This window comes from Carassius auratus, chromosome 48 (genome assembly GCF_003368295.1).
Source record: "Carassius auratus strain Wakin chromosome 48, ASM336829v1, whole genome shotgun sequence".
In the NCBI taxonomy this organism is placed as follows: Eukaryota; Metazoa; Chordata; class Actinopteri; order Cypriniformes; family Cyprinidae; genus Carassius; species Carassius auratus.
The window spans coordinates 16,312-41,046 of NC_039290.1; the positions used below are offsets into that span (position 1 = coordinate 16,312).

At 37.3% G+C, this 24,735-nt stretch overlaps 1 protein-coding gene across 1 annotated transcript in view; it reads right to left on the reverse strand.

Moving 5' to 3' along the window:
• Positions 1-7,558: 7,558 nt before the first annotated feature.
• LOC113065274 (peroxisomal membrane protein PEX14) overlaps positions 7,559-24,735 on the reverse strand; it is a 62,396-nt gene continuing 45,219 nt past the window's right edge. Inside the window, exons 7-9 of the mRNA XM_026236519.1 lie at positions 21,724-21,821; positions 14,430-14,521; positions 7,559-10,701 (exon numbers count right to left, since the gene is read on the reverse strand). Of these exons, the coding sequence (XP_026092304.1) occupies positions 10,242-10,701; positions 14,430-14,521; positions 21,724-21,821 (650 nt within the window). The 3' untranslated portion in view covers positions 7,559-10,241. The remainder of the gene's footprint in view (positions 10,702-14,429; positions 14,522-21,723; positions 21,822-24,735) is intronic.

The window sequence follows — 24,735 nt, forward strand, 5'->3', positions numbered from 1 at the left end:
ATAATATCTATCTGGAAATAAATGTAAAAATATCAATGTCAATAAAAATGCATAATATACCTGACATGAAAGTGAAGTGTGAAGGATATGAATAACAAATGTAGCCTGTCCTTTGTTTACATTGCAAAGGTGTTTTTGTTGTTTAGTAGCAGTAATATTCAGTTATTAGCCATGTCCACTGTATTTTTTGTTGGTTTTCATGAGACCCCCCCCTTGAAAAGACCAGGACCCCTCATGATTATATCATAATTTATTAAATAGTAATGCATTATTTCATTTATTCATTAAAGTGAATAATAAATCAATATGATATAAATAATATAATTATTTAAAAATATATTATTTACATAGAATTAAATGAGGTAAACACATTTACTTAATTTGCCATTAATACAAACTTTTACAGAAATGTAAAAATTTGTGGCAGATAGTTGAAAGTAAAGTGATGATTGCATTAACGTTTCATGCACGCTCTTGTAATGCCATCTCCAAAGAAAGTGTGATGGTTAAACATGTCAGTCAGAAGCACCCTTTATATCTGAATGAATGGTTTTGGACAATTTAAAATATGCACCAAATCTAATTCTGATACTAAAAACAGGCTTGTGAGCTTAATGGTTTTTGACGGTCTTTTTTCAGTGACATGCAATTTGTCTTTGCACACTAAACATGAAACTGCTTAGCTACGCCACACTATCACAGTCAGTCAGAACTATTTGATGTTTAATGTAGTTATGTGATTGCAGGTTTTTGAACTTATGTGATTTTGTAGTGGGCGTTGATACAGAGGATGACCCATTAGAAATAAAACCAAATGACGTTGTGTGTGGTTAGAACAATATGTATCACACATTGCTTTTGATGCATCTAAGTCCAAACAAAATCCTAATTTGAGGGCCATGAATGCTATATGATACAGCATTTCTGACCTCATATTGTGTCTCCTAATGGCTTTATTGTTTCTAACAACATTTCAAAGCACACAGAATTTTATGCAAGCAGCACATTTCTAAACAGTCTTTAATAAACACGTTAATGACAGAGCAACTCTCCAGCTGTACAAGAGTCTTAGTTATTTCTCCAGGCATCAGACATCTTACTTATTCCACAGTCATTAAGAGCTGTGCTCCAGGATATAGCAGAGCTGGTGTAATTACACAGGTACCGTGATGAGGAAGTTAGCAGTGGTATTCATCGTCTTAATTAAGGCATAAACTCTGCTCTAAGCTAAAAGCAGCTCTGTTGGTTTAGGTGTCGAGTTATAGAAGCACACAGGAGCACGCCAGCGTCATCCAACACATCCACCCAGGGTTGTAGTCTGCATTTGCATGTGGAAAGTAAACCACTGAGAAGGACTGCGATAAGAAAGGACAAGTGAGTCCTATCTGAACCGAACAGAGAGTCAGTAACAGGTCGAGCTTCGATTTCACTTTCCTCCTCAGAGCCTCTGGCGTCTTTCAGGTACTGCGCATGCGATTTGTCTAATTTGCAAGTCTTGGCAAGGGCCACACCTGTTTCTCTGTCACCGCCTGCATTCCCAAATCCTCAACAAGCGACAAGCACCTCTAGATAATCCATTCTACCTTCTAAAACACGGATGCACTCCCTGGTCCGTGTAGGACAGGGCATTTTTCTCCGGTGGTGCGCTCATATCCGCCATGCTGCTGATGGCTCATTACAGGCCAATTCATAAATATTGTCTCCAGTATTATCACTTCCAGGGGCTCTCCGCTCCCCAGAGATTTATTCTTCTCTTTTACAGCATGCTATTGTTTTCTTCCCTCTTTCTGGTTTTACACCCCACCCCTCCATTCTTCCATACATACCTCCTGTGCAAGACGTGACATTGGTTTCACCACCAAAGCCACAATGCTTGCCGCATAATGACGATGGTGGTCGGTATTTGTTCCATTTAGAGTTGAAACAGGGCCAGAGGAACATCAAGTGACAGCAGACACACAGCAAGGTGAAATGCAATCCTGCTCGACTGAACAATCATATAAGTGATGACAAAGTGCTTTATGACTATGCAGACTTTGTTGCACTTGGGTTTAGCCCAATAAGGTCTTATGCAGGCAGTCTCATGTGATCTTGGCCCATTTTCACCTCAACTCCCAGATTCCAGATGTGCGGTCAAGCAAAAACGCAGAAACTGAATAAAAGTTGCAAAAAATGCTGCACAGTATGAAGACGAAAAAAAAGTATTTATCTTATTTAACCCTTTGAAAATAAAATTAAATCAGTTAATTATTAATGTTAATAATAATATTAACAAAAATTATATTTTTCAATTAAGTATTGCTTTATAAGGGTCAGGTGAAAAATTAGTTGGTTCTGACTAACTTCAAAACATCTGTTTGGCCACTGCATATCACTGTTCACAGAAAGCATAAAAGCATGAAAGCACCTGTCTATCAGTGAGTACTGAACTGAGTCTGTACTACCACCAGTGCTGCAGAAAGGCAGGTACTCTTATGTTTTTTTTTTAATTTAAGGAATAGACTTGGTTCAGAAGTATTAAGGTCCCGTTCTGAGAAGGGTCTGGCTGCAGACTTGCACTTGCACTCTCAGACTTGGATTCTCAGACTTGCACTCTCAGATACTTCAACATTTTACAACAGTAGCCAGGTGGTGAAGACAAGAAAAAAGAAACTAAATTACAATGTCACTTGCAATCGCCACTTGCACTCTCAAAAGGATCAACTCCGTACAGGCAAGCAGACGAGTACAGAACGCAGTGCGTTAAATTTTACATTAAACGTTTTCCTCTTATAGAAAATCATTATAAATAAAACACATAATGTAGCTTAATGGACAAAGACAGAGATATAAACGATTTGTAGATAGTTTATTCTATATGGAAAAATGCTTAATGCGAAACTTTGCATGTTGCGTTTATCCTGGGCTCATCTGCTTGCCTGTAGCTACATACATATTAGTTATGTATTTTAATAATGTAGAGAAGCATATTGAGTTTGGCCTTTATCATCTTAGTCCATTATGCCACATTTTGTGGAATGTGAGGAAAATACTATATATATTTTGATTACAATAATGAACTGTATATTTAATTTGATATTTTAATTGCATCTTAATACATTAAGCCATGTTAAGTGTTAGTTTTTTTTCTACAGGAGGAAAACGCTTAACGAGAGACTTTGTACAAGTGTTCATATTCTGGTTTTCTGGCCACGGATTTGCCAGTCTTGTCTTTTTCTTGCAGGACCCTGTACGTTATAGTACTAAATTATGTTTCATCGTTTAATCACCACAGTCTTGTCTCCATTGGCAACACGCATGATTTGTGTCGATTGCAAGTGTCGCAGGTAGCAGAGAGTCAGTGCAAGTAGCGATTGCAAGTAACATTGTAATTTAGTTAATTTTGTTCTTGTCTTCACCACCTGGCTACTGTCATAAAATGTTGGGAAATTCAAACAAGAAGTAATAAAAAATTAATCAAAATAAAAAATAAAGACTGCAAGTGATGTCACTAGCGGAAGTGCAAGTGTCTGAGAGTGCAAGTCTGAGAGTGCAAGTGCAAGTCTGCAGCCAGGCCCTCTTAAGGGGTTCTTCATGATCCCATGTTTTAAACTTTAGTTAGTGTATAATGTTGTTGTTAGAGTATAAATAATATCTGTAAAACGTCTAAAGCTCAAAGTTCAATGCCAAGTGAGATATTATATTGAACAGAATTCGCCTACAACGAACAACCAGTTTGGACTACATCCCTCTAGTTCCTGCAGGAATGACGTCACTCAAACAGTTTTTTGACTAACCTCCGCCCACAGGAATACGCAAAAGGGGGGCGTGGTCTTGTTGCGCTCCGACGGAGAAGAAGGAAGAGCTGTGTTTGTCGCCATGTCGTCTAAACGCTGTTATTTTTTTATCTCGGAGTCCAATCACCTTTGTTTGGGCTTCCCAGGAACGCTGTACTTAGAGATCAATGGTTACAATTTATGTTTAACTCGGTTCCCGAAAATTATTATCCACATGTAAAACTATGTGCAGCTCATTTTGCTGAGGACAGCTTCCGCAATCCCAATTAGTTTAAGGCGGATTCGCACAATGATTATTCTTGAAAGATGGAGCAGTTCCCTCTTTGTCTGGAGAAGGCGCTGTTTATTGACCACAACCAGTAAGTGTATTTTATTATTTAAGTTGGTGCGTTTAACAGTTTCTGTAACTTATTACACAAAAGGCAACACTGTTTAGCATTGTTAACTAGATGTTAGAATATATTTTAAAATATATTTTCATGCACATCTCGTCAGTAAAAACGCTCCTGTGATTAAAAGTACATCTCCAGCCTGTGCATTCAGATCAGGGTTGCCAGTTTTTCAAAACAAATCCTGCCCACTTGCTTTTCAAAACTAGTCCAATCGCGTTTCCAGGAGGGCAGCATGCGCTCGAATCACAACACAAGAACCGCTGGCACACATTTCTGAGTGAGGGACTTTATAGAACAAGGAAGTCATCAGCCCGTTTTTATGACAGTGAAAACAGCGGTATACAGATAGGTGAATTGTGTGAAAAATACTGTGTTTTTTACATGCGAAACATGAACACGTTATATTGCACACTGTAAACACAATCAAAGCTTCAAAAAAGCATGAAAAACGGGACCTTTAATAGCCTACTTTTGACAACAACCAAAATGATTAGTTACTGGAATACTTCTCTTAAATTTGACCACTCAATAGAATGTCATCAACGTTCAGTGTTCACACTGTCAAAAGTTAGAAGTGAAGCACCAATCTTGATTCTGAACAGAGATCGGCAGAAATAAAACAGAAGAGCGGCCAACCACGTTTGGAGCAAAAACAGGCCAGTGCCGATTTATGGCAGTTCCAAAGTTTTCTAACATTGTTTCAGCCAGTGCTGAACTTTGTTTTTGGCTAAAGGAAAACACAATTACATTTTTTTTATCATAACTTTTCCAGGACAAAAATTATTTGAAAATTATTTATCATTTTTCCAGGTTGCATGGGAACCTTTTTTCATCTTCATACTGTCCAGGCCTGTTTTGCAATCTTTCGTCCTTTGTAATATTGTGGCTCATGGACTCAAGTTTTTGTGATTTGCCTTAGTTGACACTTGATAAGACAATTTGGTTTTTGAGCCAAATTACCCTTTTGCCTAAAGTATGGGGGCTTCCAAATGTTTTGTAGGACTATGACAGAAACACAGACGCAGCTGATTCCAGCAGCATAGAGCGTGAGCGTCCCGTGGTGCGTGTTACCATCTGTCCATCAGTGGAGTGTAGGATACCCAGTGGTGTTCCAGAGGTCTGGACCCACATTAGCACAACATCAAACAGGCTCCCTTCTACACATGCAGCACTGCATGCGCTCCTGCTTATCTTATCTGAGACGAAAGGAGGAAGTCACCCCTCAGGTCCATCCTTGTAGAATTAGGCATGACCTTTCTCATGCAAAGCTAAGAGAACTTGGAAAGGCTCTCTGTCCCTGCGATTGGGATTGAGTCCAGTGATACTGCTTTAATGGGGCACCTGCTGTGCTAATGTTAAAAATAAAAATAGGTATGACAGGCATTGCCTGATATCTTTAATATGGAATGTGTTCTAATTCCATTTTTGGTAGTGATGAAAGTTATGTTTTAAGGGGTGTAGTGTGTTTCTTTAGTTTTATTAGTAGCACAAAGAGCACAAAAGTACTTTCAAAAGCAGCGGTACCCAACAAGGGCTCACAACCCCCTAGACATCCATGATGAAATTAAAAAAAATGAAATTACAAAGAAATTGAGATTTAAATTGCAATAAATTATAAAAAAATATTAAATAAATAGTTTCATCATGGACCTCTAAGGGGGTTGTATGTAATGTAAATATAAAAATAATTCATACTTGTGTAAATGAAAATGCATAATTTAGTTTAAAATGAAAAAATGTCACAGAAGTAGTTGTTGGTCTTTACAGGTTTTTTTATTTATTTATTTTTTTTATGGCTCTCTAAGCTACAGATGGCAAAAGACAATCCAGAGTGGGACTCGAGGTGATGTGACGTCCCTATTTTAATACCTCTATGAGCACCCTGCAAGCGCAGGCTGTGTTCAGTGAACCTTCTGGGGCAGGAAGGGCTAACAACCCTTGCATTGATCCAAGGACACTCTCAGCCCTCTAACCTGCTGAGTGCTCATTTCAGGAGAACAATGGAGTAAAGCAAACATCGATACAGCAGAAGCCTATTGAGGGCACTCCGTTTAGTAAAGCAGACTGATGAAGTTGAATGTTCCAGGTCTCTGCAAAAGCACGACAGACACCTTCAGTCTTGAGAGAGAGAGAGAGAGAGAGAGAAAAAAACCTCTCTCCCTCCCTTTGAAAAGATACACAGACTTGGGCCTCCTTGTGTTCCATGCTCAAGCTTTCGAGCATCATACCCTGTTACTAGGAGTCAAGGTGTGCCAAAATGACTGGTAACCCTCACCTACAGTACCACTCCAAAGAGCTGGAGATTGGGATGGAGGAGGCTTTCTGGGCAGGAATGCACTGCGTGTCCCATAAGACACTAAATGATGTACAAGTGCATCTATTACAGCAGCCCTTATAAATCTGAGCCTGGCCTGAACTCCGGGGAGAGGTTAATGGATTACAAAGGGATGCGGTATTGAACCTCTGAGAAGTTTATATACCACATCAATATGTGCAAGGCTATTGATCATTTAGACCTTGACAGACAAATTAAATTCATAAACTTGATAATGCACTGGAATATTTGTATTGCTTACTACAGTGGAACGGGCCCTTTTTACATTTGTTTTTTTTTTTAAACCGCGCTGCTTTAGGATCAAGGTTTATCGACTAAAATCACTTAATAGAGTCCAGTTAAACGTCAAGGATGCTGATCTAATGTGAAATTTAGAGTAAGATGAAATCTTAATTTAATACCATGCAGAATTTATCAAAATTTTCTTTTGGCATCATTGTAATATCCAAATTTTATATATATATATATATATATATATATATATATATATATGTGTGTGTGTGTGTGTATATAATAAATGTATATATGTGTGTGTGTGTATATATATATATATATATATATATATATATATATATATATATATATATATATATATATATATATATATATATATATATATATATATATATATATATATATATATATATATATATATATATATATATATATATATATATATATATATATATATATATATATATATATATATATATATATATATATATATATATATATATATATATATATATGCAAATAATTCACATGAAATATTTTGTACTTATATAAACTGAACAACATCGTTTAAATTTCATGAATTTATTTCTATAATCTTTGAGCATATTTTGGAACAGCACAGCACCTTATACTAAATAATTAGATGTATTATATATGAATAATTTACATTAATGAATAATTAATTAATGAATACTATGCCGTCTTTCTTATATATATATATATATATATATATATATAATTTTTTTGTCACAATGAAACCATCATACCAAAGTTGAATTGGTATTTATTCCTGATCAAATGAAGAACAAAACAACAAGGAAATTTGTGTTAAATCAAATTTATTACAATTATGTACATTCATCTTTTCATACCAGAATTTCTCTGTGACAAATACCAACTGGGTGTCAACAACATCAACAGAGCCACATACAACAACAATGTGCATTTCATATAAACTGTTACAGATCTGTGTTGTAAGCTTACTTATAAAACAGATCCAGCACACGCACACACACACACACTCAGCTCATGTAAATGAGATTGAATGTTTAAATCCCTAAACTGAGTTGCTGAAACTGAGCAGCAGGATGTAGATTCCTAACAAATCTATCATAAAAACAGTTGGAGATGAGAATGCAATATTACAAGAGATATAGGCATTGAATGTGTGGCTTATATCATGTTTAATTCAGTAGACTTCACAGCGGCTTTACAATGATTAGCTAAAATTAGCAAACTCTGTTGTTTAAAGGCCACTGCCGCCATGCTACCAGAAACAACCTGCTAGTTGCAGGAACTCCTGAATGTGGTTTAAGCAAAACTGATACATGCACACACACTCATACTCCGTCTCATTCTGAAGCCGATGGTCTTCCTTCCTTCCTTCCTCTCACTTCTACTATTGGTAACATTGCAATGACATTTCTGACACCAATAAATGCAATTTACTTTCAAGATTAAATGGACTTTACGGATTCCTTTAGAAGGATAGTTAACCACTTCAAAAAAAAGTTATTTTCAATTTTGTGTAATTCCAAACAGCCTTTTTTATGGGTTTTTGTGTAAGTTTTTTAAGCAAGTTATTTAATGATCGGTCATAGTGATCAGTTGTGCTCCAAAAAAGAAAAACACAGGCTGTAACAGTTCTTGAGCTGTTAACTGAAGAACCACTCTGGCCATATTGAATTCAACTAAAGAACATGATCTGTCTGATTTCGTGAATGAACTGTGTAGTGTGACTTGTGAACCAGATCAACTGGTTAATCGAAAACCATTCATGAATCTGACTGATCTGGTTCTTTCATTGTGTTTTTGGTGTCATTTTTGGAGTTCAACACGTGGTTGTATGGTAAGGAGCAGTGTGAAGTCTTCTCAAAATGTATACTTTTGTTTTCCACAAAAAAAAAAAAGGCTGCATAAAGCTATTAGTAAATCACATGATTTTTTTTTTTTTTCCAGGCTGAACTATTTCTCTAATGCTCAAAAGTTTCTGCATATCAAATGAGCACACGCGGTTTCTCTTGACATTGTATCGCATGAATGTATGCTATTCTTGTGTGGGTAAGTGTTAACCCAAGCTTAGTCCAGGAAATAAGACATACACACTTCCAGACAAGCGGAGCTCTTTCATTGTGCCGTCACAGACCCACAGTTCACCTGGCTGCGCTGTAATCCGGTTACTCTGAAGGTCATTTGTTAAAAGTGAAAATGTCACAGTGGATCTGACGCTCTAGTTTTCACTCCAGGATCTCTCTGGCTTTGTTTCTCATCAGCTGGCGAGTGAGTAATTTCATTAGTTAAATATTCATACCTTACTCTCCGTTTGCATCACGGGGAATTTTTTTTTTCAGCTTTTTTTTTTTATCCTTTCAGGGCTTTCTGAGAGAAAAGCCCCCAAAGAGAAAAGCACAACTGTCAAGCACCTCTGCTGAAGCATTCATTGTTTTACACAGTTTAATTACAAAACCCCAGCACCGTTTCATGTTAAGATTATTCACTGCAGGAGGCCTACATAATTTAGACTGGAGGGTTTGTCATGTAATATAATACAATATAACAGGCTTTCAGTATTAGATTTCCGATTTTAGCCTCCTTGACATTTCAAGCCGCATGAACTAATACATCTGTTATTTGTCGATCATTTGATTATTAACATACTTCATAAACCAAATCAGCTACCCTGCTGGAGACGGGAGAGATACGACTGAGACAAACACATTTCTCTTTCGCCTCATTGTCTGCGTTCTCATGTGTTTTCCCTCCGTCTCTTTGTTTCTCCCACTGAAATCTCAAATTCACCATCACAAAACACAAGGCCTCGTTATTACAAAGACTGCTGTAGCCCGGTGTACTACACAATCTCAAAATGTCTGAAGGAGAAATGCTTCACTATTACAGATTACAAGGTCCACCGCCGGTTCATACCACTACAACAACCACGCTGATCCAACAATGTTCGGCCTGAACTAGTTAACTGCTGAGCAAAACAAAAGAAATGGCATAGAAACGAGTCCAACAATCTTGGATCATAACTTTCTGATTTCTTTGGTGCCTCTTGATTGGTGTCTACAGTCCCTACACTGCAAATTATGACGTTTGTATTGACTTGAAATGTTATGGAACACATAAATGGGCTAATATTTTATTTTTATTTTTTTTGAGTTCTACAGTCACTAGTAAAACCGCTAGCTAGCATTTTAAGGGAAATGCATGGATTGCATTAAAAAAAAAGTCACATTTCTCTTGTCGTCTTTCCAGAAATTTCTGTTGCTGTGCTTGTTCAGGCTTGCAGAAGTGCCGCCACTCTGTTTTGCACGTTTAAAATTCAAAAGGGTGAAGAACTTGCAGTGAAAGGAACAATCAACCTCACCTGCTGCTTTCGTACAGTGTTAATTGATGCTCACAGTAGCTGTTTTACTGCAACGAGGGTGTGATATCAGAACTTAAATGAACTCTTATGAAACTGAGAGAAGCAAATGGACAGATGAAGTCCGGAGTTTCTTTCTAATCGACTTCACTCTCGTTGCTCGCACCCTCTGGACGCCGCAGCTTCTCCACCTGCTCGTTTATCTGTCCGTCGCCTCCTCTCCTGTCCTCCGTCTGCACGCTCAGGTGGTCTTCCTCATCCGCATGGGTGACGTCATCATCCTCGTCTTCATCCTCATCGTCCTCTTTCTTCTCCTCCTCCCCCTGGACTTCCATACGGACCTGGTCTTTCAGATCCAGAGGAAGAATGGAGCCCAGGCCCACGTCTCCATTCAGGCAGTGTGGGCTGGATGGGGTGGCCTGGGAGCTGTTGCCCTCTTTGACGGGGGAGGAGTTGGTTGACTCGTTGCTGACGGGAGAGATGTCACTACTGCTGTTGGTGTGGCTGACAGAGGGCGGGTTGGACAGTGATCCAGGTTTGAGAGGGATTTGCCAGGATGGGATTTTTGGAACCGAGGGTGATGCGGGGAACTGTCTCCTGAGAAGAAAGAAGACATGAATATAAAATTACAAGTGTTTTCTTCAATTTGCTTGCTGAAATCTCTTACAACAGAGTACACATTAGCCACTTTTCCACTGTCGGGCCAGTGCAAGCCAGTTCTTTAAACTGGCCAGGAGGGGCTAATAGCACTGCGCTTCAACTGTCAGTCCAGAAGCTCCACTGCGCTTCACTAACACCCACAGAACAGGGTATGAGGGAAAGGGGTCACCTTTTTTTCTCTTTTTCATCAAACCGCAGTTTTTGCAATTTCCCGCAATTTCATTGCATAAGATTTCAAAAATATCCCGCATATTCCATCGCATTTTTTAAGAAAACCTGCCGCAAAATCAAGGATTTTTGCCTGCAACAATCACAAAAATAATCCAAGTTTTTCTGGAGGGACTGTATAGACATTTATATGAAAAAACATGTAAAAAATGACTGACGACTTTGATTGAATTTTACTACCCCTTACTATAAATATTTTCGCATTTGGGCATTAAAATTTTACTATCGACCTATGTTTCCAAACTTCTGACGGTGGTTTCGTCTCGATTGGACAAGCGTTTTCGAAGATATCGCCAAATGTTTTTGAAGTGCTAAATCACAACACTATACAAACCGTAAGGCGGTATTTTAGGGCTCAGTAAGGTTTCTGGAGTCCAAATAGATGAGTCTCGTGAAAATATGTTGACCACACCCAAAGTTATAAGCATTTGAAAAAACAAATTCACCACTAGGTGGCGCTGTTTCGAAACTTCTCATGCTCCTTCAGGACATTGTGTTGATGACCCATACCATGGATGTTTCGTAGCAATCTGTTGATTTGTTCTTAAAATACAGCATTTTAGCACAAAATTCAAAGTGGCCTGTTAAAATTGGATATCAGTCTTGAATCTAACAAGACCAATTTTATGATTTTTGGACAAACTGTTCAGAAGTTATAAGCAAAAATAGCAATTTTTCATATCTCCGGACCAGTAGGTGGCGCTGCACTGAATCGCAGCATGTAGCCTCAGGTCATGCTTTTTATGACATGTACTAAGTTTGGTCTGAATACGATAAATTGTTGCAGAGATACAGCCTTACGGCTGTTTTTGCAAGCACTACGTAAAATTTGTTTGAGCGTTTATCGAAAACAGTTTGACGAATCAATTTGAATTCCATAAGTTTTGGTCAGCACTGCCTGAAGATGAGCTGGTTAAAGTTTCGTGTAAATCGGACAAACTGTCTAGGACGAGGTTCTAAAAAGCTGTTTTTTCAAAAAAATTTAAATGGCGGCCATATTTCTATAACGGAAAATGACTTAATATGGTGCAATCGAATCATCATGAGCTCAGGTATCTTAGTGAAATATCAGTGCAATTTTGGACAGTTGGTGGCACTAGAGGGAATGAACTAGACACACCAAAATTGGTGTACTTAATGTTGGCACAGTCCTCTATCAGAATGTCAAACCATTACAAATTCCCCACAATCGGTTCTATGGGCTGCCATAGACTGGTAGTCGGAAGAAGGACAAATAATAATAAGAACGGGAACAGATACAATAGGTGCCTACGCACCTTCGGTATGTCACTGGAACTAGCCCAATCACAAAACATACATGATAAACGCGAACATTTGTTTGCATGCTTTGTTAAATATTTAAATCCAAAAGCATCAATGTTTTACTATAATAAGTGATACATTGATCATAATGAATTGATCAGGATTGAAAATTAGTCACACAGAAGTAAAGCATTATGAACATAGCCTGCTTATTCAGTCGAGTCGGTTTCTGTTTATTTGTAGTTACAGTAGCCTATTATGATGAGTGGGGCGGGGCCGAGAGCCATGGGAATGGAGCGAGGCTGGTAGAGTGATTGGGAAATGAGTGACACCTGCTCCACTCACCAGTCTCGAGTCCCACAGAGGAGATCGGAAGGATACAAAAGGGGAGCGACGAGAGAGGACCAGGCCTGGACTATTTTGTGTTTGGTTTTGTTTGTGCACGACAGTCGTCCGCAAAGGGCTGTCGCGCTCTTTTGTGTTTATTTTATTATTAAAGCTTAATTTGAACGCCGGTTCCCGCCTCCTCTTTCCCCCTGAAAATGAATTTTGTATACATTACACCTATGTACATCACATTTAGAAAGAATGATAATTTCTATATTTTTACAAAAGGTCCCGAACAAACACCATTAGGCTATTATATTTTTACGACATACACTACGTGGAGCTAAACTCTCGAGATGAGACTTATGAAAAATAAAATGTGACTAAATGAATATACGATTGTAATAGAGAATAAAAAGCTGATGTCAGGTTTCTTCAATTGGTCGCATTTATCATGTTTACTATGGTATTGTTAATGCCTAGCATGCAGTCTTTTGTATTGCTTATAAATTTTTTTGTACAGCGATTATAATCCACATCGGATCAAGTTATTTCAAACACTCGCTGCTGACTCAAAGTGAGTTTTGAGCTCAACTTATTTTAAAAAGTTTTTAATGCTGGTGTTATAGCTGTTAGCTTTATGAAATGATCCGCAGCGCTGATGCTCTCCAGACGTGGAGAAACTTCGCCTTTGTTCATAACCACTCATCTAGCCCTAGCTGGCCCGCTTCAGCCTAAGGTTTTCTTCAGGCCAATAAAACTCAGACGAGCACCGACGAGGCACGATCAAGCACCGGCTTTTGGCCCAACAGTGGAAACACCTGTGCCTCAGGCTTGATAAAGCCTAAAATATGTGATTCCAGCTATTGTGCTTTGGAAACATGAACAGATTTGTCAGCTTGAAAGTACATAAGAGATTATGTCCATATGTGCTTCACAACTGCCATCGGATTCAAAACAAAGCATGTCCTCACAACAAAGGTAAAATAATTTTAAAAGCAAAAAGTTGAGCAGATGGTGATCTTGCTTCGTATTTACAGCAAAGTTCTCACATCTTGAGAAGGACAACCAGATGCAACATTCAGAAACTGGAAGAAAAAGGTAATCTCATCTTAAAATGCTTAATGAGAATGAAACAGCAGACAAACGAAAGCTTTTATCTGTGCGAATTTCAGATCTATGAGATTACTTAGATATTAATTTGCATGATACATACATAATCAAGTACTGATTAATGAAAGTGAGGGAAGATCCATCTTGGGGCATCGAGGGAACCTGTTGGATGCTTCAGGCCTCATTAACCAGTAATGAGCCGGTTCCAGCTACATGCCCCAATGAAGAGAATGATATGACATACAGATCAAACCATTCCAGACACATTTATCTGCCAAATCATCCCAAGGCATACTAATATCAGCTGCCCTGAGTGAGAAATGATGCTTTCCACTCATTTCCACAGTGATTGGAACATCAACTAAAGGCCTGTTTCAGGATGTTAAATGTTAAGCACATGTATCTTAATTAGTTTTGAGCATCAATTTGAACACACTGTAAAATAAAGAATAGAAAAATTACTTAACTTGATGTCAGAATTTATTTTACACAAACAAAAAATACAGGAAAATACAGTTTGCTCAGTATGTCCACCTGTTGTGTATCAGAAAATAGGTTCAAGATCACATGTAATATTTTTTATATTAGTTTCTTTTCTTTTCTTTTTTTATGTTTAGTGAGAGGACAGATTAACACCCATTCTAAATGAACACCCGTCATTGCCACATTTTGTTCCTGTCAAATTAAATATGCCATCTATTGTCACAGGTTTATTTAAAAAAGTAAAAAGTTACCTGCTGAGAAGAAGACCCTTCAGAGACACAATCTCAGCCTTGAGTTCACTGATGTTCTGAGACTCCAGCATGCGGTTGGTGGCAGATGAGGTCTGCAGAGACAAAATTATAAATGATCATCACTATCTTTTTCCTTTTGAAAGCAAATCTAAAAACACTTATTTACTAGGTTTTCTACACCTTAAACCATTAACCACTGATCATTCTGAACCCTCTGTAAACGTAATCATCGTTATCCTTTACATTTTTGCTCAACTGACCTTAAGTCAGTAAAGGTGAAGATCTGCCCCAGAATATGAAAGATCTACCATATCTTCCCATATTATCATGGAATTACATTTGCTTCAATAAAAATGAACAAACTTTATAAAACTGGACGTAACTTTTTCAAAAACTATCAAAAATATGCCATTACAAAAGAAGAAAAACAATGAAAATGAAAAAAAAAAACTCAGTCAAATTAAACAGGCTCTTCAAATATGCTTCATTCTTTTTTTTCCTTTTATTTTTAAATTGGTTTTCGCAAATCGTGGATTCTGAATTCACTGCAACAGATTTCGCTTACGTTTCGCAGTTTTTCCATTGTGCTTTGACACAAACCTCTCGTGGGGGCGGGTTTAACATCTAGATCACTGTTAAGCCTTGCCTCCACAAGAGATTTGTGTCAAAGCACAACGAAAATCTGCGAACCATAAGCGAAATCTGTTGCAATGCATTCAGAATCCAAGATTAGCGAAAACGAATCTTTGACATTATCATGATCAAAGAATGGAGCATATTTGAAGAGCCTGTTACATTTGTGCAACGGAGTTCATTTTTTTCATTTGCATTGTGTTTTTCTTCTTTTGTAATGGCATATTTTTGATAGTTTCTGAAAAAGTTACGTTCAGTTTTATAAAGTTTCGTTCATTCTTCTTGAAGCAAATGTAATTCCATAATTTACCAGAACCTGTTGTATTAGTATGCAAAATATGCTAAATCTTCACAAACATCAGCAATCTGTTAAAGCATGACTTTTTTATTTTTTATTTGATTTGTCAGTCACTCAATGAACACACAATAATCTGATGCATTCAAACTGCCAATACGAGACAATGAAAGTCTTCAAAGTCTTGATATCAAACTACAACTACACTGACGAGTCCCAGCTACGGTAACACTTTAGAATAAGGTTCCATTAGTTAATGTTAGTTAACTACTTTCGTTAACATGAACTAAGCAAGAACAATCCTTCTACAGCATTTATAAGTCTTAGTTCATGTTAATTTCAACATTTACTAATGCATTATTTAAATCAAAAGTTGTGCTTGTTAACATTAGTTAATGCACTGTGAATTACCATTAACTAACAATGAATAACTATATTTTCATTAACTAACATTAACGAAGATGAATAAATACAGTAATAAATGTATTATTAATTGTTCATGTTAATTAATACATTAACTAACATTAACTAATGGAACCTTATTCTAAAGTGTTACACTGTGCCTTCTCTATTTAGAAGGTCAGGATCTTAAAAAAAAAAAAAGAATTAATCATGTCATTTTTACATATTTTTCCATATTGCAGACTGCTGATTTGAGCAGGACAGAGGTGTTTGATAAGATGTCTCTGGCACAACAATGGCAGTATTCATTAAGTCAGGGAGGTTTTTATTAAAAGAAGCCTTATCACTAACTGCTGAAGGGAGTGATGGCCAATTGAAGTGGCCAACAAACATTTGAATAGCAAATGACTTCAAGAAAGAAAAAAAAAGCCCCAAAAAATCCATCCATCATTTTTCTCCTTAAATAGACAGACAGTTGGTAAGAGAAACCCTCTTCAGTGAAAAAGATTTTTAGCACCTCTACATTTTTATTTCAGGTCTCTAAATGTTCTAACAGATTAAACCGGGCTCTCAAGCGGCTACATGGAGCCATTGACTCTATGAACATTCCACAAACAAACGGTCCACATCTTCCCCATTCCATTTGTTCTGCCTGCTGAGGGGCTAAAAATGAGAGCGGGAAGAGGAAGTGAAAAAAGGACTGGGGGGAAAAGGAAAATAAAAGTGTAATTAAGAATATCAGGGTCACTGGGGATGGCTAGTTAGAAAGTAGAGACCCCCTATCGAGAGGAGAGGGATAACTTGGACTCTTCAACGTGTAATTAAATCTAAAGTAAATTAATTGAATCATATCTAAAAAAAAAAAAAAAAAGTATCAGACTCATTTACAGCGAGGGCTGGGGAGGGATAGAGGTTTTGACTCCTTTCTGCTCCTAAAGCCCTCAGATAAGTGCATCTTTTTGGAAGAGGCCACATCTGATCCAATCAAAGCGCATTATAGGCCTGGTGAAGACACTCTTATTACAGGCCTCACCTCATTATGGCCATCTAAAGCCCACACTCCCTACGGCACACAGTATAATAAGGCTGGAATGTACCTCTTGCTTATTTTAACTTTGTAACGGGGAAAAAAAATAATTGCTTCTGAGGCTTAGCTTACACTGCGTGGACATAAAATCTAAATAATATTTTAACAGAGGCTACAAAGAATCTCTCAGCCGGTGGTGTTTAAAGTTTCACGGGTGCAATTCTTCATTTCAGGAGCCGAACGCGCACGCACACATTTAGTGATGACCGTTTAATTGCTGCTAAAGGCCTTTCTCTGCATGTCTGTGACTGCAGAGCAATCTTCCAGTCAGAGGGGTCAGTGCAGTGTGATCGGGGTCTGTCACCCTCTTAAGTGTGAACAAAGCTTTGCCTCAGTCTGGGTAATTATTTAAGGAGGTGGAGCGTACCGTACAAGAGAGGTATATGCATGTACTTACTTGACTTGGAATACATTAAAGCAAATGTCTGCAGAACATTAACAACAGATAATGTTAAAAAGCATTAAGAAAGGCAAGTAAAGAAATGTCTGAATGCATATTGATCCACTGCTACCCTCTCTGATGTGTTTTTCCTCCGCTTAATGCATGTATATTTATGGTGGAATCAGCTTGAAAATAAATCCCAAGGGAGTGTTTTCTGGTGAAAACACTAGTACAATTTATTTGAGCCGGTTTATTCAGAAGGCGAAAAAAAAAAAAAATCGAAGCACTCCTAATCTTCCACGAGCAGCCACTAATAAAAACAGCTATCATTGTATTCAAACTCATCCAGTCAAGAGGATAATACTTTATATATGTGGAGAATGAGATGCAACATTCTGCCTGTTATTCAGTATTATATATTATCAAGGTGAACAAGCTGCTTTTGCTTAAAAATAAGAGCTCTTAAATTGAATTCGAAAGATACACATTCTTCTTCACAATACAGTTAACTGATGGCAAATGAGTTGTACTTAAACTGGCTGAAACTTTACTAACACTAAAAAAAATATAAAGCTGACAAAGCAGTTTTGAAACTGACCAAACTGGCAGCTAAACACTTGCTGATAATCTCAAAATAGCCAGAAATAAGCAAATACATCAGACTACCACAACTCGAATACATTTGACCATATTTAAATCCATTCCACAGAGAATTAGCTCTGAAAATATCAGATGCAGAAAAATGCAGATTCTGCTTTTAAAGGGAAAGTTCATAAAAAAAAAAGAACATTCTCCCATTGTATGGACAAAAAGAAGTTCTACAAAAGAAAGTCATACAGCTTTGGAATAATATGAGCGTGAGTAAAAGACCATTTAGATTTTTGGGTGAACTATCCATTTAAAATGATGCATCTTCTAAAAATAAATTTTAAATATATAAAAATATGTCGACTATTGAAACAAAAGTGTAATGATTTGTATTGCCTGATAAAGTGCTTTAATCAGTACAAAGACTTCTCTAGAAGTTCCAACCGACTTTCTTAATCAGTCGACAAAGACTTCATCAATGGCCATTTGAATAACAGCTTCAGGTGAGCACAAGTAAATTTAATCAGGTGAGCACTGAGGAAATACAAAGTATATAGCCAATGACATGAAAAGAAAATGTTAAACTATGAGCACAAACATAGCCAGAGTTTGAGTGACTACTAAAGAGAAATAGTCCCTCAGAACACAGAATATACTTTATTTGTGTGGCTTTGGAAATATATAGATATACAGTATAAAAATGTTTACATGGCAGCTGAGGAAACAGGAGTCTCCATGTGTTTCAGGTTATATAGACATTCTACACAGAGTTTAGAACCCCAAGTAGGCAACTCAGAAAACCACACAATGACAATGATGCACAGCCAAAAGGCGCCACACGTGTCTTTAATTTCATGCTCTGAACCTGAAAATAATTTCCCGAACTTCCCATATGGCTCTAGACAACAGGGCCCCGCATTTCTCAAAACAAAATGTTAGTAGATGTCAGCGCAAAGTAGACTTTAAGATTTGTTTAATGGGCATTTAGATGTGAAGTGTACTTTATACACACTGCTGCTTTCCGGCAGGGCACTCATGACAAATGAAGCTTTTTAATTTAATCTAGAATTTGACAGAGAATTTTAGCCATTTTTACTTGACTTAGAGCAGCTGTGTGGGTGATGACCTTAAGTGTTTTGAACAATAGATCAATGTTTTTCTGGAACTAGTGGAGGCGAGTCTCTTTAACAGAAGAGGTGAACTGAAGATTATTTGGTAATTCAGTTTATAGATGACAAACTTCTACAGGGTGACGGAAGGATGTTGGAGGGGAAAACGTTGTGGTGAGTCTGCAATTCTTGCAAACTTGAGGGTGAGAGATTCATATTTTCACTTCAATTTCAGGCCAGATGTGTTTGCATATGTTTTCCTACGGGATCCAGATGCTTCAGTAAAACACCCATGCGCTAAACAAGCTGTGGACATAAAACACACCCTCAGTTGTGATTCCAAAGCGCTTTTTGGAGCCCGTTACGAAATGATTTATCAGAGTATCGTAAGAAACAATGTGTGTAGCGTTTCACTTTCTGAGGTATGGCAATGTGTTTTCAGCAGGCGATTTCCCTCAGATGACTTTTCTTTATAGATAATAAACACGTGTCTTCAGAAAAGATTTGAAGGCTGTATCATCATGAGCATTCTTGTGAAAGATAATGACATCATAATGCATTAAATTAGCATGTGATAAAGACAACAAAATCAGAACTGCCACAACAGACAAACAACAAAGATGAATTCTGTATCTTTCTGCGCACTCCTTATTCTCATTACTGTGGGTTGTGTGGCATAGTAGTACAAATAAATACATAAATGAGCTTTTGTTAATGTTTCTCAAAAGTGAAAACCAATAAGAATAGCTACATATAATATTTATTAATTAAACTTTTTAATTTGTAACTGTTCCACATTTAAAAAATATTTATTTATATTATAGAAAATGTATTCATCCATTCATTTAGCTTTTGTTAGTTTCTCAAAATTGAAAACCAAACATTTTTTAACCAATATAAATGACTATATTCTACATATTTACTATAATAACTTCATAATGTACAATTACTACTTCAAATAACTAATAATATGTATTATTCTTATAAGTATATTTGTTTCATATTTAAAAATTAGTTTATATTATAATAAAATTATTCATATTAATATATTACTACTTACATATTTATATATGTTAACACTTTTAACCTGTGATGTACGGTTTATGTGCTGCCACCTGTGATAAAAATCCTCCCTTACACAGCCCTGCAGCTTCATAAACCAGCTAAATTTAAAAGCTATTAATTATGAACAATACACAACATATATACAAACTAACTGTACAGGCAACATTCCCAAGCATTATTTATGAACAATAAAAGTTTCCTTCGTAATTCTTTAATTGACAGGCCTCTAAGAAAATCCTACCGGTCCATCTGTTCTAGTTGCAGTATGGGTGGGGGTTAAATGAGGTTTCAGCCCAGATGAAATCAGCAGAAATCAAATGACAGATACAGGAGAGATCAGCGTGGGGTCACATCCTGTCCCTGGATTGCTTGCTTGAGTGTTCTGGAGATGGTTGTACACGTTCTTTATAGAGCTCCCATGACATGCCTTATCCTGCTCATTTTTCTCTTCTCAGCAGCATATGAGTTCTGTCACCACTAATATTTACATCAGGGTGAGGGATCAGTCTCAGTGCCACTGAAAAATGCCCTGTGTTGTTTTAAACTCAAAGTGGCCTTGTTTTATAGAGGCTGCGCCCCTGAAACAAGAGCACAGCAAAGAACCTTAGGAAAATGCACACTGGAGGCTGCATTTAAACTCAACAGATCAACAAAACAAGTGAAGACTATCATTCATAATATCTCTGAGAGAAATGATATAACCAGGGAGGAATGCAACCATTGTAGATAAAAAAAATTCCTTTAGGTTTTATTTTTTTCTCTCGATGCTTTCTTTTCAAGTTTTACAGTAACCGCACTCTCTATATCTAAGGAATTTCAGAGGATGAAAGGCAAATTCTGCATTTCTGACCTGTTGATTACGCAGTTTAATAGTGCTTACGTAATGCACAAGGAATTATGTTCTCTGATGATGTCTATACAACAAAAAACACTGACAAAAATGTTTTCGATCACATTCTTTCCCTACATATAGTATGTAACAGGAATGTCAGAAACCGGAGGAATGTTCAGATTGTATTAGTCACTTCTGTTGAATCAAACAAAAATGTTGCTTTGTTTCACATATGGACACTTATGTGTAACTACAGCACTACCTGACAAACTGTAAAGGGTTAGCTCACCCAAAACAAAGTGATTTCATTTAGGTCACCTCATTCTGTTCCAAATCCTTTTTTTAACAAATGTAGATACAACAGGCTTTATGTGAGAAGAAAAGGCATAAAGGCATTATTTACTGGATACTTTGGATACTGCATCTCTCCAATCTCATTTGCACTTACATTTGATTCAAAAATAAACAAACCAGGTTTAACATTAATTATGTCAAATGACAAGTTTTTGTGTCTTATTGACGTCAAACCTGAATCATTATTCCTTGCTGCATGTTATTTGAATTTAATAAAGTTAAAGGGGAAGATTTTCAGTAAACCACGACTTAAATTTTGCCTTGTTATTCAAATATAAATATTGTTTGACTTCATTAGATCTTTAAGATTTCTAAGAGAAGATACCTAGGTGTAAACACTACCTAAGAAGTAATATGGACTATTGTCTATCACCAAAAAGAGAATGCTGAATTTTCTGTGAAATATCTTTTTTTGTGGTCCATAGAGGAAAGAAAGCCTTATGAGTTTAGAACAACATGAAACGAGCGTGAGTAAATGATGACGGAATTTACATCATTATAGTTTTCTTTCTCCCGTTCACCATTGTGGCAAGTGTTGTCTGATTACCTGTGAGTTAGCCAGCTCTTGTGTCAGCTCCTGTATTTTCTTCTGTTGCTCTACCAGCAGCTCCTGCACTGAAGCCAGGGTCATCTGCAACTGGGTGACTGCATCCAAAAACACAAAAATGAAGATAAGACTACACCCAAAACAATTACCAGAACTTCACGAGCAAAGAAACAGCAGCTTTATTCAAGATCCAGTGCAAACCTACGTATCGGTTTGTTTGAAAGCATTACCGACGATTAACATGCAGTGGTTTTCTCTTTGATTTAGCCTTCAGCTCAATCAGTAATATAAGACACCTCTATTTGTACAAGATTAATCACCTGCGTCTGCTCTCATATCATATCAGGGTCTCTTAACCTCCATTAGCATGGGTTTGAAACGCTGGCTCTATAGAACTCTCCAAACAATCAACAAGATGGAAAAAAACCCCTGCTCATTTGGGAGGCAGGAGGGCTAGACTACTGTCCTCACTAATCTTACTAAATACAGCTCATTTTCCTCCCTCTCTGAAGATTGAATTATTGTCAGATTGTGCTGGTCCCGAGGATTAGAGAAAGCTCAAGAAAAACAGCCCTAGCAGGGCCAGAGTTGGTGTTATTAATGGGGGTATCATTTCAAATAACCCAGAGCACAAGTTGCTCTCCCCCTGTTTCCAGTCACACATGCATTCCCAAACAATGCATTAAGTTTCCAAACTGATTATGTTACAGAAAACCAATAAACGCCTCTATAAATCATGCTCTGTAAAGTGTTAAATCAACTCTAATTAGATTAACATCAGCAGATATTATTAGCTGCCGACTGTTGGCTCTCTGGCGCACAGTTCCAGGGCTCTCCTTTCATAGAAACAGCCTTTCCACTTTCTGCTTAAGAGCTGTTACATGTTCCTTTCTCTCACAGCCTTCGTCTGTCTCATTAGGTGACTACTTACAAAATAACAGACACGGAAATTGTCCTTGCTGAATAATAATGATGGTACAAACTTGTCTTTTCAGATTAGTGCATTAGTATTAACAAGAAATCTGAAATACGATTTGTTAGCTTTCTCTGAAAACATATTTAATTCTGCCTTTATTTATCCTCATGTTGCTCCAAACTATTAAAGGGGTCATATGATGTGACTTAAATTTTTCCTTTCTCTCTGGAGTGTTACAATCTCTTAATGCATAAAAAAGATCTGTGAAGTTGCAAAGACTAAAGTCTCAAATCCAAAGAGATATTCTTTATAAAAGTTAAGACTCATCCACAACCCCCTAAAACGGCTCGTTCTAACACGCCCCCACATATCTACATCACTATGTCAGAAGATTTGCATAACTCCGCCCAGATGTTCAAGAAAAGAAATAATGCGTACCTTTTATTCTCATTGTAGTATTGTTGGCGCCACCGCCATGCCGTATTTCACTGTGAAAGCAAAACTACTTTGTTTGGCCTTCCAAAAGAGGACACGATGAGAAATCATGTTTATTATGGGTTTTATGTTTATGTTAACTATAACTATGAATAAAATAGTTAAAAGGTCTGAAATAAAGCCAAAATAAAACAGGAATACCATCCACAGCCTACGTCAACAGCAATTCGAATCATTTTACACTGAGAACGAGCAGCAACTGCACCAGACCTCTAAACCCACAAACACTCACTTCATACTCAAAACACAAGAAATAATGCCTCCATTTAGTGTGGCTCGGGTTTCCATAAACGATCTCTTGGAGAAAACAATTGGCTGAATCGGAGATCCTACAAGTGGCTTCACAGCTGCTGTGAGGAGGCAGACAGTGTGTATAGCGTAAATTATTCAGTAAATATCTCAATATAATGTACACTGCATATGTCCGGGCCTGTCTGAGCCTTTATTGGCCAGCTGGTCACCAATATGCTCTCTTTAGACAAAGAGATCAAGCAGCTTGCACAATTCCAATACAGCCGGCACGAGTGTGAGTGTGTGCATGTGACAAAATGCTTCCAAGACCTGTTCATTAATTGTGTGTGGAAAGTTGTTGGGAAATCATAATGGGAGTCAAGGCCTATACTAATTTAAAGACTGCAGGAGTATGCCATATTCAAAGGAATACAGCATTCCAATGCACTTGGCACTAGAGAAATACATGAACTTTTAACAAAGGAGTGCGGGCAATTGGCAAGAGCGGCAGTCACTTGCTATAACTCAACGTTGTGAGAAGAGGGGGAAACTCACTCCGTAATTGCAACCCTCTCCCAAACTGTTAACTGAAACAGTCATTAACTGCAATAGCAACTTGGCTACTGCAGCCACAGCAAATTAGATCAGCGGTGTGACTGACTGAGTGACTGGGGGTAGGTACGGCTCTTCCAGGGGAAAACGACAGAGAGGCAGAGGGAAGGAGGGAGAGAGAGCTAAAAAAAAAAAAAAAAAAAAAAGATTCTCAGGAACAAGTGTTTCACAAAGGAAATATGAAAAGCAGCTTCAGTCCGGAACAATACGAGTACTTATCATCTGAATTTGAATTCGACACTAAACAAAACAGGAATCCTGCTAAAAACCAAACAAAATGAGGCCAGACAGGCAAAGGAAGGTTTTTTTTTTTTTTGCATATATGAACCAAAATGCCAATGAAGAGGCTCATTTCATAATCAGATAAAGAAACCCACATCAAGCTTGCACGCAATGCTCACAATCGACTGGCCTTTCAGTAATCCTCCCCAAACCAAAAACTGGGCAATGGGCAATGTAATTCAAAAAATGCAGTTGACTAAAATCACTCACCTTTACCCTATATGCCTCAAATTTGCTTATTTTGATCTCCGGGATATTGAAAACAATACTATATGCATAACAGAAGACTACGCTGAGACCAGAAATCCATGCATAGATCCAGATCATTTCCATGGTTTTATAAGGCAAATATTAATATGGCTAAATGCCAAGTGTACTTCATAAATGACAAAGTTTTTTGTCTATTATATGGCAAGAATGCCTGCTTTGCATGTATTGTTACACCTTTATGGACTGCGTATATAAACAATTTTCAA